The sequence below is a fragment of the Diceros bicornis genome, chromosome 21 (genome assembly GCF_020826845.1).
Source record: "Diceros bicornis minor isolate mBicDic1 chromosome 21, mDicBic1.mat.cur, whole genome shotgun sequence".
Classification (NCBI taxonomy): Eukaryota; Metazoa; Chordata; class Mammalia; order Perissodactyla; family Rhinocerotidae; genus Diceros; species Diceros bicornis.
Window position 1 is genome coordinate 9,786,528 of NC_080760.1, and position 17,146 is coordinate 9,803,673.

At 36.9% G+C, this 17,146-nt stretch overlaps 1 protein-coding gene across 1 annotated transcript in view; it reads left to right on the forward strand.

The window, feature by feature from the left end:
- DECR1 (2,4-dienoyl-CoA reductase 1) overlaps positions 1 to 17,146 on the forward strand; it is a 51,430-nt gene that overhangs the window by 13,411 nt on the left and 20,873 nt on the right. The window contains exons 3-5 of the mRNA XM_058564559.1: positions 1,052 to 1,109; positions 1,230 to 1,316; positions 2,291 to 2,438. Of these exons, the coding sequence (XP_058420542.1) occupies positions 1,052 to 1,109; positions 1,230 to 1,316; positions 2,291 to 2,438 (293 nt within the window). The remainder of the gene's footprint in view (positions 1 to 1,051; positions 1,110 to 1,229; positions 1,317 to 2,290; positions 2,439 to 17,146) is intronic.

Genomic DNA, 17,146 nt, shown 5'->3' on the forward strand with positions numbered 1-17,146 from the left:
GGAAAAAGTCAGTTACAATTTGTGATAATAGAAATGATTGATTATGGAACTGATGATTTATACATTTCGTATACATTTTGTACATTCAGTAATAGAGCTTTTTCTCTGTGTGAAGATGAGGTTAAAAAGTACTACAGTGAGGCTGCTTTGTTTTCAGTGGGAGTGATTATAATTACTGCTTCAATAGATAACATTGTACCGGGATAATGGATATAATCCTTCCATTTTCTATAAGGTGGGCAGATATTTCAAAATATCTATTGTTGTGATGAATGTAGGAAGAGTAAGACCATGTGGAAGAAATTTCTTCTTATTTAGGTATATCCTGGTACCCTCTAACTGTGCAAGTCTAGAGCTTTAGAGACTAGTCAAAAAATCTACCCCTTCCTCCAGTTTTGAATAGTGTAAAATTTTTAGATAGGCCAGTAGTAATCTGAATGACAAGTCACTATGTAATTTACAAAGGGCCAAAGGAATTTCTTTCAGATGTTCCCTTTAATGCAAATTGGCCAGAACATTTTTGTTTTTATGTTGTAATGTTTTTAAGAGTGTTAACATGTTATTTTCTTTGTAACACTACATAATTTACATGGTTTATTTTTTGTGTTTCTTTCAAGAGGATAAGATTCTGAATGCATATAAGTTGTCCAAACCCATCAATTTGGTCTAAAATCTACTAAAATAGATTTTATATATAACATAGATTTTATATATAATATAAGCCTACGTTATATCATGAGTGTGTTTTCTTTCTAAAGCAGGCTTGGGCAAGGAAACAGATAGAAACCATTGTAATTAAGGAAATAATATTAAATCTATGAGTAGATATAAATTAACTAGTTTAAAGGTAAATAATTCAATAAATTAGAATCAGATGCTGTATAAAAATTGTTTGAATTTAACTTTTAGAAAATGAATTCATTCAAACTGATTTGTTTGTAAATATAGCTTTCATATTTTCTCAAAAATACATCTCTTTAAGCTCTTTAAGCAAAAGTATAATATGAAGTTATTTCAGAACTTATGCAAAATATCATGTGTTTATTTCTAGAAAGATTGATGTTTTGAAAGCTACTGCAGATCAGATTTCTTCTCAAACTGGAAATAAGGTACATCAAAAACAGTTATTTAAATCAGATTTAGGAATTATGCATAAATAATTTACTCATGTTTTTGGTTTAGGGAGTCTGAACAATGTGGGATTCTTTTTTCTTTTTGTTATTTTGCAGGTTCATGCAATTCAGTGTGATGTGAGGGATCCTGAGATGGTGCAAAACACTGTGTCGGAACTGATCAAAGTCGTGGGACATCCTGATGTAAGTATGATGGTGATGCAGCCGAAGCAAGAGCTGTTTGATGTTGATAACTCCCACCAAGATGCACTAAGGAAATAAAATACTGATGTGAGCAGGTGCTGTGTTGAGATGCACCTATTTTCTCTCCCTAGCAAAAAGCCAGCTCTGCTTAAAGCAGGGAACAGATCAGAACAGGTTGCTATACCATTTCCTTTCAGGAATACTTAAAACATGCATTTACAATCATATAGAACAAATTTGATTTCACTTTATCTAATAAGATTATGAAATAAGAAGAGCAGTTATCCAAGACCACAATATCTAGTTTAAATGATTCATGCTCTTTGCTTTTCTTAATAACTTTTGATTATCTCTGTCAGTGGAGGAGCCTGATACAAACAAGGAAACCTACAAGAAACTCCAGATTTCCCCTTTTAAGACCTGAGATATGCATGAGTAGTTAGCTGTTGTTTGGTTCACATATCGGAAAGAAGCCATTTCCTCCAGTAGTCTCAAAGAGAGCACTTTTTTATGTTAAAGATATTTTCAAACAGACCAATAATACAGAATCTGTTATAGAACTAAGTGGAATCTTTATTGATAGGGAAGGAACAGGTCATCAACCAAGAGCTTCATTGGGTAAGTTAAGCCGGAATGACACCAGAAATTAAAGGCATTTTAATTGAGATTCCTTGAAATAAAGTGTAGTCACATGGTAGATAAGCTTAACTTGTATTTATATTCTTAATAATAGACTCTACCCTAATTTTGAGACAGGGATTAGGATTCTGAAACTTGGTAAATAGCAAAGGAGATTTTCACAGGCTCAAAAAAAGTAAAATCAAACCAAATCTCATGGTATTGTTTCCTAACAGACTATGAACGTGAGCTTTATTGTATTATTTGGATTAATAAGTTTCAGAAATAAAAGCCCTTGAGGGAAAATGTTCTTCCTCATCTAAAAGTTTTTATCACTTGTCTTATTCATTTATTAGATTGTGATAAACAATGCAGCAGGGAATTTTATTTCTCCCACTGAAAGACTCTCTCCTAATGCTTGGAAGACCATAATCGACATAGTTCTAAATGGTACAGCCTTTGTGACACTAGAAATTGGAAAACAACTAATTAAAGCACAGAAAGGTATGTTTACTTATTCTTCACGTAGTTGTTGAGTCCCTCTTCTGCACAGGCTCTGTGCTAAGCCCTGGGATACTTACAAAAGTTACTGAGACTGTGTCTGCATTTGCACAACTCATAATTAATGGAGAAGAAAGATACTTAAATCATTGCCATACGCTATGATATGAGCTATAATACATATATTTTTCATGTGCATTGGAAATTGGAGACAAGAGTGACTAACTCTCCCTAGGGATGATTATCAGGTTAAGGAACAAGATGTAATTTGAACTGACTTGTCAAAGATCTAGATGTGGAAAAGGGAAAGGAAAGTAAATGTGAATGTCTATGGGAAGAGGCCTGGTGGAGGGGAAAAACAGAAGGGTTTAGGGACTGATGAGCAATTTCATGTGGTTAGAGATAGGGAGAGAAAGTGGTGGGAAATGATTATGAGGAGGTAGTTGGGTATAACTGGGAAAGTTCTCAGTACCAAAATAGGAAATTTGATGTTAATTCTGAAGGATTGTAGAGTTATTTCCTTATGGATTTCTCTTGAAGATATCTCATGAAGAATATGACTTGATTAGAAAGGTTACTGGCAACAATGTGGGGGATGGAAAAGCTTAGGGATGCCATTCAGGAGGGTTTGATTTTTCTTTTGACATGTGAATGGACGACATGGGGGATAAATTAGGAGAGGTTTAAAAGATAAGATCAACAGGCTTTACTGATTAGATGAGAGAGTTTGTAGATGGGGTTTGTAGCTATAATTTAGGTGATGATGACATCAATGAGGTTGAGAACCCTGGAGGCAGAACAGATTTAGAGGAAAGTTACTAGGAGAACATTTTTGTTTAGTGCTGTGCTATGAACAAACTTCTTTATAAAAGTTCATGCGATATGAATTGTAAATATGTCTATATATGTATGTGCGTATATACATATATGTGTAGAACCAGCATATATTTGTTCAATTAACACTTACTGATGACTTTTGTGTCACAGGCTCTATGCTGCATGCTCAATGACAGAGGTGGACAAGACTCTGTCCCTGAACAAGATGGGGTTGGGACTTGAAGGATGGGTTATTTTCTCAGAGAGGGTGGAGAGTATTCTGAGCAAGGACAAGAAGGAAAAGTCCTTGCGCTCCTCGAAGGATGTTCTTTGGGGCTTGGGGCGGGGAGGAAGGCATAGAGCTGTCCAGGTTCCTTCCCGTGGTTCAGAAGTCTTCGCCTCATTAGATTCAATTTCTTCTGTGCAATGTGGATAATTCTCAAACCAACTTGAGAAAGGATGTAGGAGCAGAAAGTAGGATGCTAGAGAGGCACTGGCTTTTTGTGAGTGTGTGTGTGCTACTAACGTCCATCCTTTCTCCACGCACTCATTGAAATTGAAACCCCAGGTCACCATTCCCAATACAGCCAAGTAGATATGAGTTAGATTTGGAGCTTGTGTAGTTTTTTTTTTGTTTTTTATTATGTCTTTTTTCAGAAGGGATGATGATTAGAGGGGAGACAGAGAAGAGTGGCCTGGCTCCGCTCTCTTCCTTTTTCTGTCCGAGGATCCTTCATCTCTCTGTCTCTTCTGCCTCCCTCTGCCTCTGTCTGATTTTCTCTCTCCACGTTTCTTCCTCATTTCTCTATTTTTTCCTCTCTCTGTCAGCTCTTCCCTTGTGTTTCTCTATTTCTCTCATCATCTCGGTCTCTCTCATCACTTTGTGTTTCTCTGCCTCCTTGTCTCTTTTATTTCTTCCCCTGCCTGTCTCTGTTACTCTTCATTTCTGACTCTCCTTTCTTTTCTCATTATTGTCTTTCATTTTAACATAGACTTTGATCTATTTTTATTCATTACATTGGATTAAAATTCTATGGGCTTCATTAAAAATATATTAGCTGAGACTTCTTAAAAGATGGAAGCCAGTTTTTATTCTTCCAGTATTCCTGTCAGTTATTGATGCTGTAACCTGACAGAGCTTTAAGGACTTGTACCACTGGGCAGTGGAGAGTACAGTGCACAGGGTCTCTTCTGGTATTGAAATGACAGTGACAGTCAAGGAACTCAGGTGCTAATGATCTCCAAAGTGTGTCAAAGTGGGTAAATGGGTTCAGGGGGCAGGCAGTCATAGTAAACTGTGATCAGAAGTATGTTAGGTGGTCTGGCATCTAGGAAGTCAGGCAAGGTAAGATATCCGGGAAGTCAGACTAGAGTAATAAGGGCACCAGCAACTGAAAGACAGCTGCTGGCTTGCTGGGGGCAGGAACTGGTGGTGACGCACACTCAGAGAGGGGCTAGCAGATGACTGCAGATCAAGAGACCTGTGGCCTTAATGGGGCAGAGGAGCTAGAATTAGAGGGACATTATTAAAGTATGTTCCTAAGCAGCATAGATGCAAAATTAACAATTATGAACAAATAAAAGATTTAGGAAACTCCTAAAGACATCAGCCCAATGTGCTCTTATAGGCACAAAGGTCGGTAAATACATGGTTGATCCTTATTGGGAAGGATATTGAAAATATCATGCTGAAGCCCATTCATCACTAAGATATTATGTATAAATGTAAAAATAGTGTGGAACAGAATACCTAATTTTATTAAAGAACTGAGAGAACTTGAAGAAAGAATGAAGCTGACTAATAGGGTTTCTTTTTTTTTTTGTGAGGAAGTTAACATCCGATGCCAATTCTCCTCCTTTTTTTTTTGCTGAGGAAGATTGGCCCTGGGCTAACATTCCTGCCCATCTTCCTCTATGTTGTATGGGACGCTGCCACAGCATGGCTTGACAAGGGTTGTGTCGGTGCGCGCCTGGGATCCGAACCTGCGAACCCCGGGCCACCGAAGCAGAGCACAAGCACTCAACCGCTTGTACCACCGGGCCAGCCCCAATAGGGGTATTTTTTTGGGAGTATTGTCACAAAGGACATGGATAGGATAAATAATGAATTTTTCCATTAAACCTTAGATCACTAGAAACAAGAGACACCTCTTGAAACTCACAAGAGGTGATTTTAGGACACGTAAGAAGTATTTTATTGAAGTAGCATTCATACTACTTTATACCACTATAGTACTTTATACTTTACAAAGTTCTTTCATATACCAGTATGGAAACAGAATGAAACCAAGATTATTATAAGCTGAAATGCAGGTAGATTAAATAAAAGAGTAAATCAAGACATAGTATAACTCTAATGTATAATTTTAGTTTGCTAAAATTGAGGCATAATTTACATATAGTGAAATCCACAGATTTTGTGTGAACAAATTGATGTTTTGATAAATTTAAATGCTTAGGTAACCATTACCCCAACCCCAAGATATAGAACATTTCCCCCACCCCCTAAAAGTTCCCTCTTGCCATCTTCCACTTAGTCCTCACTATCTGAGTTTTTAACCCATTTTTATTGGGTTGCTTGTCTTTTTATTATTGACTTGTAGAAATTCTTTGTATAATCTGGATTGAGTACTTTGTCAGATATAGTATGTATTTGGAAAATTTCCTCCTAGTCTATGGCTTGTCTTTTCATTTCCTTAACAGTGGCTTTTGACGAGCAGAAGAAACTAAATTTTGATGCATCTGTTTTCCAAATTGACTCTACCACGTTGTGTTCCCAATAGTTATTTATAAGTTGCAGTTGAGCTACATTCTTGCTAACACTGGCTTGGCTCTATTTCATTTTAGCCATTCTAGGGTTGTGTAGTGGTTCCTCATTTGTAGCATTAACTTACATTTCCCTAATGACTAATGAAGTTGAGCATCTTTTCATGTGTGTATTCATCATTTGTACATATTCTTTGATAAAGCATCTGTTCTCATCTTTTGTCCATTTTTTATTAGGTTATTTGTCTTCTTGGTATTGAATTGAACAAGTTATTTTTATGTATTCTGAATACAAATCCTTTATCAGACACATGTTTTGAAATATTTTTTCCCAGTCTGTAACTTGTCTTTTCATGTTCTTTTTTTTTTTTTTTTTTTTTTGTGAGGGAGATCAGCCGTGAGCTAACATCCGTGCTAATCCTCCACTTTTTGCTGAGGGAGACCGGCTCTAAGCTAACATCTATTGCCAATCCTCCTCCTTTTTTTCTTCCCCAAAGCCCCAGTAGATAGTTGTATGTCATAGTTGCACATCTTTGTAGTTGCTGTTTGTGGGATGCGGCCTCAGCATGGCCGGAGAAGCGATGCGTGGGTGCGCGCCTGGGATCCAAACCCAGGCCGCCAGTAGCGGAGAGCGTGCCTTAACTGGTAAGCCACCGGGCGGCCCCTTCATGTTCTTAATAATGACTTCCGAAGAGGAAAGGTTTTTAACTTTGATGTTGTTCAACTTATGAAATTTTTCTTCTTTAACTCATGCTTTTTGAGTCCTATCTAAGAGATCGTTGTCTAACACAGGGTCACAAGTGATTTCTCCGTTGTTTTCTTTTGGAAATTTGATAGTTTTCGCGCTTACATTTAGGCCCGTGATCCATTTTGAGTTAATGTTTTGCATATGGTATGAGATAACGTTGGAGGTTAAGGTTTTACATATGTCTATCCATTCTTTCCTCAATGAAATAACTTTGGTACGTTTCTCAAAAGTCAATTGACGATATCTATGTGGGTCAATTTCTGAGGTCTCTATTCTGTTCATTTGATTTATATGTCTATCATTATTTTGATTACCTAGCTTTATAATATATACACATGTTATATATATTATATGTATTGATTACTTTAGCTTTATATTAACTTGACATCAGGTAGTGTGGGTCCTCCAACTTTATTCTTCTTTTTCAAAATTGCTTTCACTATTCTATGTCTTTAGCATTTTCATATAAATTTTAGAATTAATTCAACAATTTTTACAAAAGAGTCTACTGGAATTTTGACCAGGATTGTGTTAAATCTATAGACTATTTTGGAGAGAGTTGACTTAACAATATCAAGTCTTTCAATCTATCTGCATGATATGTCTTTCCATTTATTTAGGTCTTCCTTAATTAAAGCAGTGTTTTGCTGTCTTCAGTGTGTAGGTCTTTGTATACAAATTTTGTTACATTTCTGCTAAAGTATTTTATATTTTTGGTGTTATTTTTTTTAAATTTTATTTTCTAATTGTATGCTTGTGGTATTTAGACATACAATGGATTCGTTTCTGTATATTTACCTTTTTTCTGCAAGCTTGCTAAACTCATTAGTTCTTACAGCTTTTTTGGTAGATTCCTTAAGATTTTCTATGCTGTTGACAATGTTTGTGAAAAAAGAAAATTTTTACATCTTCCTTTACACTCTTTATTTCTTTTTCTTGCCTTATTTTACTGTACAGTACAATGTTGAATAGCAGTGATGAAAGCAAGCATCCCTTTTTGTTCCCGATAGCAGGAGACAAATCAAGTACATTTCCTTCTGATATCGGGAGGAAAGCACTCAGTCACCATTAATTACGAGTTTATTTGGAGGTTTTCATAAATGCCCCTTATCAATTGATGAAATTCACTTCTGTATCTAGTTTGCTGGCAATTTTTTTCTTTTTCAAAAAACATGAATAGGTGTTAAATTTGTCAAGTCAAGCCTTCTTTCTATATTTATTGAGATGGTCCTTTTTTTTTTTTTAGCCTGTTAATATGGTGAATTCCATTGATTAATTTTTGAATTTTTAAACCAACATTGCATTCCTGGGCTAAACCCCTCTCGGTTATCATGTATTATCCTATTTGTATAGTGATGGATTTGTTTTGCTAAAATTTTCTTAAGGCTCACTTTTTCAGCTTCTGGGTATTACTATTCATGGAGTCTCTTAGACCATTCCAGTGCTTGCTTAGTTCAGGGATCTCTGAATATTTGAGGGGAATTTATATCCCGATATTGCTTCCTCCTTTCCAGCTGCTCTGGCAGTCTTCAGCTCTGCTCTTTGCAAACAAGTGATGTGTTGGCTACAGCCCTCCCTTTTGAAATTAACGTTATGTTTAACCTAAATCCAAAAAATGCCTCTTAGGACACTGTCAAAGACACATTAGATAAGTGCTCAACACAGTATGATATATTTCATATTTGGCTGTTTTTCAAATCTTAAATTACTTAACATTTAAGTAAAAATATTGGCCACATATCCATTATTGTCTTTTAAAAATATATTTATTTGGATTCCATCTGAAGAAAACTGATTTTTCTTAAAATTTTTTTACTGATGTTTTGATAGTTTTTAACATTGTGAAATTTTGGGTTGTACATTTTTGTTTGTCCATCACCATATATATGTCTCCCTTCACCCCTTGTGCCCACCCCCCACCCCCATTGCCCCTGGTAACCACAATACAGTTTTCTCTGTCCATGTGTTGGTTTATATTCCACATATGAGTGAGATCCTACAGTGTTTGTCTTTCTCTTTCTGGCTTATTTCACTTAACGTAATATCCTCCAGGCCCATCCATGTTGTTGCAAATGGGACGATTTTGTCTTTTTTTTTATGGCTGAGTAGTGTTCCATTGTATATATATACCACATTTTCTTGATCCAGTCGTCAGTTGAGGGACACTTAGGTTGCTTCCACTTCTTAGCTATAGTGAATAATGCTGCAGTGAACATAGGGGTGCATAAGCCTCTTTGGATTGTTGATTTCAGGTTCGTTGGATAGATTCCCAGTAGTGGCATGGCTGGATCATAGGGCATCTCTATTTTTAATTCTTTGAGGAATCTCCATACCATTTTCCATAGAGGCTGCAGCAGTTTGCATTCCGACCAGCTGTGTATGAGGGTCCCTGTTTCTCCACATCCTCTCCAACATTTGTTGTTTTTTGTCTTGGTGATTATAGCCATTCTAACGGGCGCAAGGTGATATCTTAGTGTTGTTTTGATTTGCATTTCCCTGATGATTAGTGATATTGAACCTCTTTTCATGTGCCTATTGGCCATCTGTATATCTTCTTTGGAGAAGTGTCTGTTCATTTCCTCTGCCCATTTTTTGATCAGGTTGTTTGTTTTTTTGTTATTCACTTGTGTGAGTTCTTTATATATTATGGAGATCAACCCCTTGTCAGATGTATGTTTTGCAAATATTCTCTTGCAGCTGGTGCGTTGTCTGTTCATCTTGATTCTGATTTTGTTTGTCTTGTAGAAGCTCTTTAATCTGATAAAGTCCCACTTGTTTATTTTTTCTTTAGTTTCCCTAGTCTGGGTAGGCATGTCATCCGAAAAGATTCCTTTATGACCAATGTCAAATAGCGTGTTGCCTATATTTTCTTCTATGAGTTTTATAGTTTCAGGTCTCACCTTCAGGTCTTTGATCCATTTTCAGTTAATTTTTGTGAATGGCGATAGCAGATGGTCCACTTTAATTCTTTTGCATGTGGCTGTCCAGTTTTCCCAACACCATTTATTGAAGAGACTTTCCTTTCTCCATTGTATGTTGTTAGCTCCTTTGTCGAAAATTAGCTGTCTGTATATGTGTGGTTTTATTTCTGGGCTTTCAATTTTGTTCCATTGATCTGTGTGTCTGTTTTTGTACCAGTACCATGCTGTTTTGATTACTATTGCTTTGTAGAATGTTTTGAAGTCAGGGATTGTGATGCCTCCTGCTTTGTTCTTTTTTCTTAGGATTGCTTTAGCTATTCGTGGTCTTTTGTTGCTCCATATGAATTTTAGTATTCTTTTTTCTATTTCTGTGAAGAATGTCATTAGGATTCTGATTGGGATTGCATTGAATCTGTAGATTGCTTTAGGTAATATGGACATTTTATCTACGTTTATTCTTCCAATCCACGTGCATGGGATATCTTTCCATTTCTTTATGTCATCATCGATTTCTTTCAATAATGTCTTGTAGTTCTCATTGTATAGGTCTTTCACCTCCTTGGTAAGATTTATTCCTAGGTATTTTATTCTTTTTGATGCAATTAAATGGTATTATCTTTTTGAGCTCTGTTTCTGTTAGTTCGTTATTAGCATACAGAAATGCAACTGATTTTTGTAGATTGATTTTGTACCCTGCAACTTTGCTGTAGTTGTTGATTATTTCTAATAGTTTTCCAACGGATTCTTTAGGGTTTTCTATATATAAAATCATTTCATCTGCAAATAGTGAGAGTTTCACTTCTTTGTTACCTATTTGGATTCCTTTTATTCCTTTTTCTTGCCTAATTGCTCTGGCCAAAATCTCCAGTACTCTGTTGAACAGGAGTGGTGATAGTGGGCAGCCCTGCCTCATTCCTGTTCTCAGAGGAATGGCTTTCAGTCTTTCCTTGTTGAGTATGATGTTGGCTGTGGGTTTGTCATAAATAGCCTTTATTATGTTGAGGTACTTTCCTTCTATTCCCATTTTGTTGAGAGTTTTTATCATAAATGGATGTTGTATCTTGTCAAATGCCTTCTCTGTGTCTATTGAGATGACCATGTGGTTTGTATTCTTTGTTTTGTTGATGTGATGTATCACGTTGATTGATTTGTGGATGTTGAACCATCCCTGCGTCCCTGGTATAAATCCCACTTGATCATGGTGTATGTATGATCTTTTTAATGTATTGCTGTATTCGGTTTGCCAATATTTTGTTGAGGATTTTTGCATGTATGTTCATCAGTGATATTGGCCTGTAATTTTCCTTCTTTGTATTGTCTTTGTCTGACTTTGGTATCAGGGTGATGTTGGCCTCGTAGAATGATTTAGGAAGTGTTCCATCTTCCTCTATGTTTTGGAATAGTTTGAGAAGGATGGGTATTAAATCTTCTTTGAATGTTTAGTAAAATTCACTGGAGAAGCCATCTGGTCCTGGACTTGTATTTTTTGATTACTATTTCAATCTCTTTACTTATGATTGGGCCATTCAGATTCTCCACTTGGTTCAGTTTTGGGAGGTTGTGTGAGTCTAAGAATTTATCCATTTCTTCTAGATTGTCCAATATGTGGGCATATAATTTCTCATAGTATTCTCTTATAATCCTCTATATTTCCGTGATATCCATTGTAATTTCTCCTCTTTCATTTCTAATTGTATTTACTTGAGCCTTTTCTGTTTTTTTTTAGTAAGCCTGGCTAAGGGTTTGTAGATTTTGTTTATCTTTTCAAAGAACCAACTCTTTGTTTCATTAATCCTTTCTACTGTTTTTTTGGTCTCAATTTAATTTATTTCTGCTCTGATTTTTATTATTTCTCTCCTTCTGCTGACTTTGGGCTTTGTTTGTTCTTCTTTTTCTAGTTCTGTAGGTGTAATTTAAGGTTGCTTATTTGGGCTTTTTCTTGTTTGTTAAGGTGGGCTTGTATCGCTATGAGTTTCCCTCTCATGACCACTTTTGCTGCATCCCATATGGTTTGGTATGGCATATTTTCATTTTCATTTGTTTCCAGATAGTTTTTGATTTCTCCTTTAATTTCATCAATGATCCAAAGGTTGTTCAGTAGCATGTTGTTTAATCTCCACATTTTTTGTCACTTTCCCAGTTTTTTTTTCATGGTTCATTTCCAGTTTCATAGCATTATGGTCTGAAAAGATGCTTGTTATGATTTCAATCTTAAATTTATTGAGGCTTGCTTTGTTTCCCAACATATGGTCTATCCTTGAGAATGTTGTATGCGCGCTTGAGAAGAATGTGTAGTCAGCTGTTTTTGGATGGAGTGCTCTGTATATGTCTACTAGGTCCATCTCATCCATTTTTTCATTTAAGTCTACTATTTCTTTATTGACTTTTTGTCTGGATGATCTATCCATTGATGTAAGTGGGGTATTAAGATCCCCTACTATTATTGTGTTGTTGTTAATGTCTCCTTTTAGGTTTGTTAATAGTTGCTTTATGTACATTGGTGCTCCTATGTTGGGTGCATATATATTTAAAAGTGATATGTCTTCTTGGTGGAGTGTCCCTTTTATCATTATATATTTCCCTTCTTTGTCTCTCTTGACCAGTTTTATCTTGAAGTCTACTTTGTCTGATATAAGTATGGCAAGACCTGCTTTCTTTTGTTTGCCATTAGCTTGGAGTATTGTCTTCTGTCCTTTCACTCTGAGCCTGTGCTTGTCTTTAGAGCTGAGATGTGTTTCCTGGAGGCAGCATATTGTTGGGTCTTGCTTTTTAATCCATCCTGCCACTCTGTATCTTTTGATTGGAGAGTTCAATCCATTTACATTTAGGGTTATTATTGCTATATGAGGGCTTAACGTTGCTATTTTGTCACTTTATTTTCTGGTTCTTTTGCGTTTCCTTTGTTTCTTGTCCCATTTGTTTCAGACTGCCAATTCAGTTTGGTTGTACTGTCTTATGACTCTTCTAGTTTGTTCTTTGTTTATCATATGTGATTTTGTTCTGATTATTTGTTTAGTGGTTACCTTGAAATTTGTGTCAACAATCTTGTGTATGAGATAGTCCATTATCTGATGGCCTCCTATTTCCTTATACTAAGTCAATTCAATCACTTTGCTCTTCCCCTTCTAAGTTGTTCTTGTTATACCTTATTCTATCTTGTGTTGTGGATGTGTGTTTACAGTGATGAGGTTAAATTTATTTTTGGTGAATTCCTTCCTTTGATCTTTGATTTTGATATTTAAGTGGTTGCTAACCTATTCCGGTAAAGATCTACTATTTTTCTGAGTTTGTCTACCTATTTTTCTCCTTGCTCCAAGCTTTGTATTCCCTTTGTCTTCTTTTTTTTCAGGCCTGAGGGCCTTCTTGAGTATTTCTTGTAGTGGGGGTCTTGTGGCCATGAACTCCCTTAGCTTTTGTTTATTTGGGAAAGTTATTATTTCTCCATCATATTTGAAGGATATTTTTGCTGGATAGAGTATTCTTGGCTGAAAATTTTTGTCTTTCAGTATTTTGAATATATCATTCCAGTCTCTCCTAGCCTGTAAAGTTTCTGTTGAGAAATCCGCTGAAAGCCTGATAGAAGTTCCTTTGTATGTTATTTTTTGTTTTTTCTAGCTGCCCTTAATGTTGTTTCTTTGTCATTGACTTTGGCTAGCCTTACCACTAGATGTCGTGGAGTGAGCCTTTGCCTGTTGATGTATTTAGGTGATCTGTTGGCTTCGCTTACTGGTATTTCCTGCTCCTTCCCCAGATTTGGGAAATTCTCAGCTATTATTTCCTTGAATAGGCTCTCTGTTCCTCTTTCCCTCTCTTCTCCCTCAGGAATACCTACATTTCTTATGTTACATTTCCTAATAGAGTCAGATATTTCTCGGAGACTTTCTTCCTTTCTTTTTAGTCTTAGTTCTCTCTCCTCTTCCATCTGGAGCATATCTGTATTCCTATCCTCTAAAATGCTAATTCTTTCCTCCATATTGTCAGCTCTGTTCTTTAAAGATTCCAGATTCTCCTTTATCTCCTCCATTGTGTTCTTCATCTCCATCAGCACTGACTGGTTTTTCTTTATGATTTCAATCTCTTTTGTGAAGAAACTCCTAATCTCATTGAATTGTTTGTCTGTGTTGTGTCGTATTTCGTTGAGTGTTTTTATGATAGCTATTTTGAAATCTCTGTTGTTTAGGTTATGGATTTCTGTGTCTTCAGGGTTGGTTTCTGGGTGCTTGTCATTTTCCTTTTGGTCTGATGATTTCATGTACCTTTGCATTGTGGTTCCTGTATTGGCTTTGTTTTTCCTCATCCTGGAAATATCTGGTTGCACTTTCCCCCCACCGCCACTGTGTGGGGGTAAAGGGCTGTGTAATCTGAGCCCCCTGCGCTCTGCCGCAGCTGTTCGCTGCGATCCGCTGGTCACTTGGTCTGATCTGGTTGGATGAGCTGCAGGGTCCGGTTTGCGGGGAGGGGGACGCTCTCTCTTTTGCCTGCTGTCTCCCTGGCGTGGGAGGCTTCTCATTCGCCCCTTGTTATCTGCTCTCTGGGGTGCTCAGATGTTGATGGTACCTGGTAGCAGTTCTGAGTCCTCTGTGTGGGAGTTTCCCACTGGCTGAGAAAGCCCAAAGACCTATGGTTTCCCCGAAGAGGGCTGCCCCTTCCCCCTCTCCGGGAGCTGTGCAGACGGGATCGCTGATCTGATGGGGAGGGAGAGGAGTTCTCCTTACCTCTCCCCCCTTCCTCCGGGGGCCCAGCACATTCCACTCTCAGATGTGCGGCAGTGTGGATCTTTCCAATCTTGCTTTTCACTGTCTAGGATTCTGTTGTTGGTCTGTCACTGTTCCTTTTGTTGTATCTTATCGGGGGAAGAGTTTACAGGAAAGCTCACTCCACCATGATGCTGACGACCTGATTTTTCTTAAATTTTATTTTTCCTTCTTTTACATGTATTAATTAACAAAATGTACAGCAGCCTATCCAGATAGTATACTTGGTTTTGGACTAGCTTTGCTAATTGAGTCACATGGATTACTTTATACCAGGACACTAGACTTCCTTCCACATAAGACCATATGACAATTATGTAGTGATTACTGCAAGTTCTTTAGTTATCAAATACAGATATGACCCAAAAGGTGTTAGAATAGTGAATAAGCAAAAAGTGAAGCATTATTTATAGGAAATGCCTTAATTTTAACCACTCTTTCTTCCTTTCTCTCTCCATCTCTTCCTCTCTCCCTTCTCCTCCCTCCTTCCTTCTTTCCACCTTTTTTTGAACACTTAACATTTATTGAGTGCTTATTCTGTATCAGGTTTTGTTCTAAGTGCTAAACATTTCTTAACTCATTTAATACCTGCAATGACTCTGTAAGATGTGTTATTTTATTCCCATTTATAGTTATGGGTGGAAACTGAGGCATAGAGTTAGTCTTTATAAATATATGGCATAGATGTTTTTAATTCTCACTTTTACAGATGAGAAACTATGGTTTATTAAATACCTTATAAGTGCTCTCTATCACTGTTTAAATTGACGTTTTACATAATTTTTTGTTGTTGTTTTAAGTGGTCTAGTGGGAAAACAGAAGGAGCTCTAGTTTAGTTGAAGTCCTGGTCACCTAGTGTAATACTTGGACAATTAGTGAGTCAGGATATTTTTACCACTACTCAGCTTTCTCCTCTGTAAAACAGATTGGATAATTATTACTCCAATATTTAGTAACAAAACAAGGTGTTAGATACAAAAGCTTCATGAAAAATATAAATTGCTTTACAAACGTACATGTTCTTTTTCATGCACATGAATGAACATATGATAGCCCAGATCATTTAAAGAATTTGGTGGAAATAATTTTCAGTTATTCAAGGAATCTGAGAGTAAGGGATAGTTAGAAGCAGCCCAAGGAAGCTTGAACCATATGGAGCCTGAGTCAGGGAAAGGGAGGAAGTGAAAGGTCACTGTTTAGGCAGAGTAATTATGGAAAATGAAGGGAAAAAAGAAAATAATTAAGAAATGTCCGTAGAGGGAATTGTGGATAGATGGGTGTCATTGGAAGTATGCCTAAGGTAATCTCACCAGCAGCCTCATTGCTCGAGGAAGAAAAGAAGAAATATAAATAATTCACCAACTGAAGAAAGATAAAAAAAGAAAAGATCCTTTTGGTCAATAGATATGAAGAAACAGTTGATAACTTTGAACTAAGTAAAAAAAAAAAAGCTGCACTGTTCATGCAGCTAAGTTATAATAAATTATCTGAAGACATAAGGTTTTTAATGATCTTGCTGTCCTAGACTACATAATGTGTGAACTGAAAACAACAAAAGTAAATTTTAAAACATTTTTATTTCCAATCCTTTGATATTGTACTTGGCCAGTTACTGTCACCTCATCCTTCATCATCTAGTGTCCTTGGCCTGTCCAATCTCACTTCCTTCCATAACCACCGCTTGTTGACTGTTCTTTCACATATACTCTGACTAGGATCACTTTTCCCGAAGCCATACGGAATCTTCATGCCCAACTCTAGTTCCACACCTCAATGAAGGATGCCCTGTTCAGAGGCTTTAATGCACACAGTAGCATTTAAAAACAGGCTGGATGTTGTTATTTTGCCATACACAATAAGGAGACTTTGTAAGTCTCCTTTTCCCGTCCGTCAAGATTGGAAATGCTTTCACCACTGGGATACATTACTTCTGCCACACCTGCAAACCCTTTCTACCCTTTCTCGACTCCTCTCCCCACCAGTTCCTAACTTTTCACTGAGCACAAAGGTGATGCTTTGTTTATGGAATTAAACATTTTTGAGACCCACAAAAACAAGGTGAGTTGAGGGCATATTTAATACTTCTTTCAATTATGTCTGTCAGCTTTACTATTAGGGGGAAAAGAAGATGACCCATCATTTGACAAAATCAACTGGTATGGAAGCAAATGCACCTTTTTTCAGACGTGGGGAGGGTAGAGCAGGAGTAGAATGAGGCTTTCTTACTTGTCAGTAGTGTGAGTAAAAGTTATATGCTGTTTAGATTTTAAAGTATATAAGAACCATATGGGTACATTTCTGTGTATTGTGTCCAGTCCTTCCTTAGAACAGTGGATGCATTTAAAGAATGTTTAAAAACACATTTCTAGTCATCAGTTGGAATTTATGAGGGCAGTGTATTTTTTTTTTTTTTTTGCTGAGGAAGATTCACCCTGAGTTAACATCTGTTGCCAATCTTCCTCTTTTTGCTTGAGGGAGATTCGCCCTGAGCTAACATCTGTGCCAGTCTTCCTCTGTTCTGTATGTGAGTCGCCACCACAGCATGTCTGATAGGTGGTATAGGTCCATGCCCAGGATCCAAACCTGTGAACCTGGGCCACCAAAGCAGAGTGTGCCAAACTTAACCATTAGGCCATGGAGCCGGCCCCCATTAGTATCCTTTTAAAACCACTTCTTGCTAGACTTATCTTGCTAGTTTGATGGAAG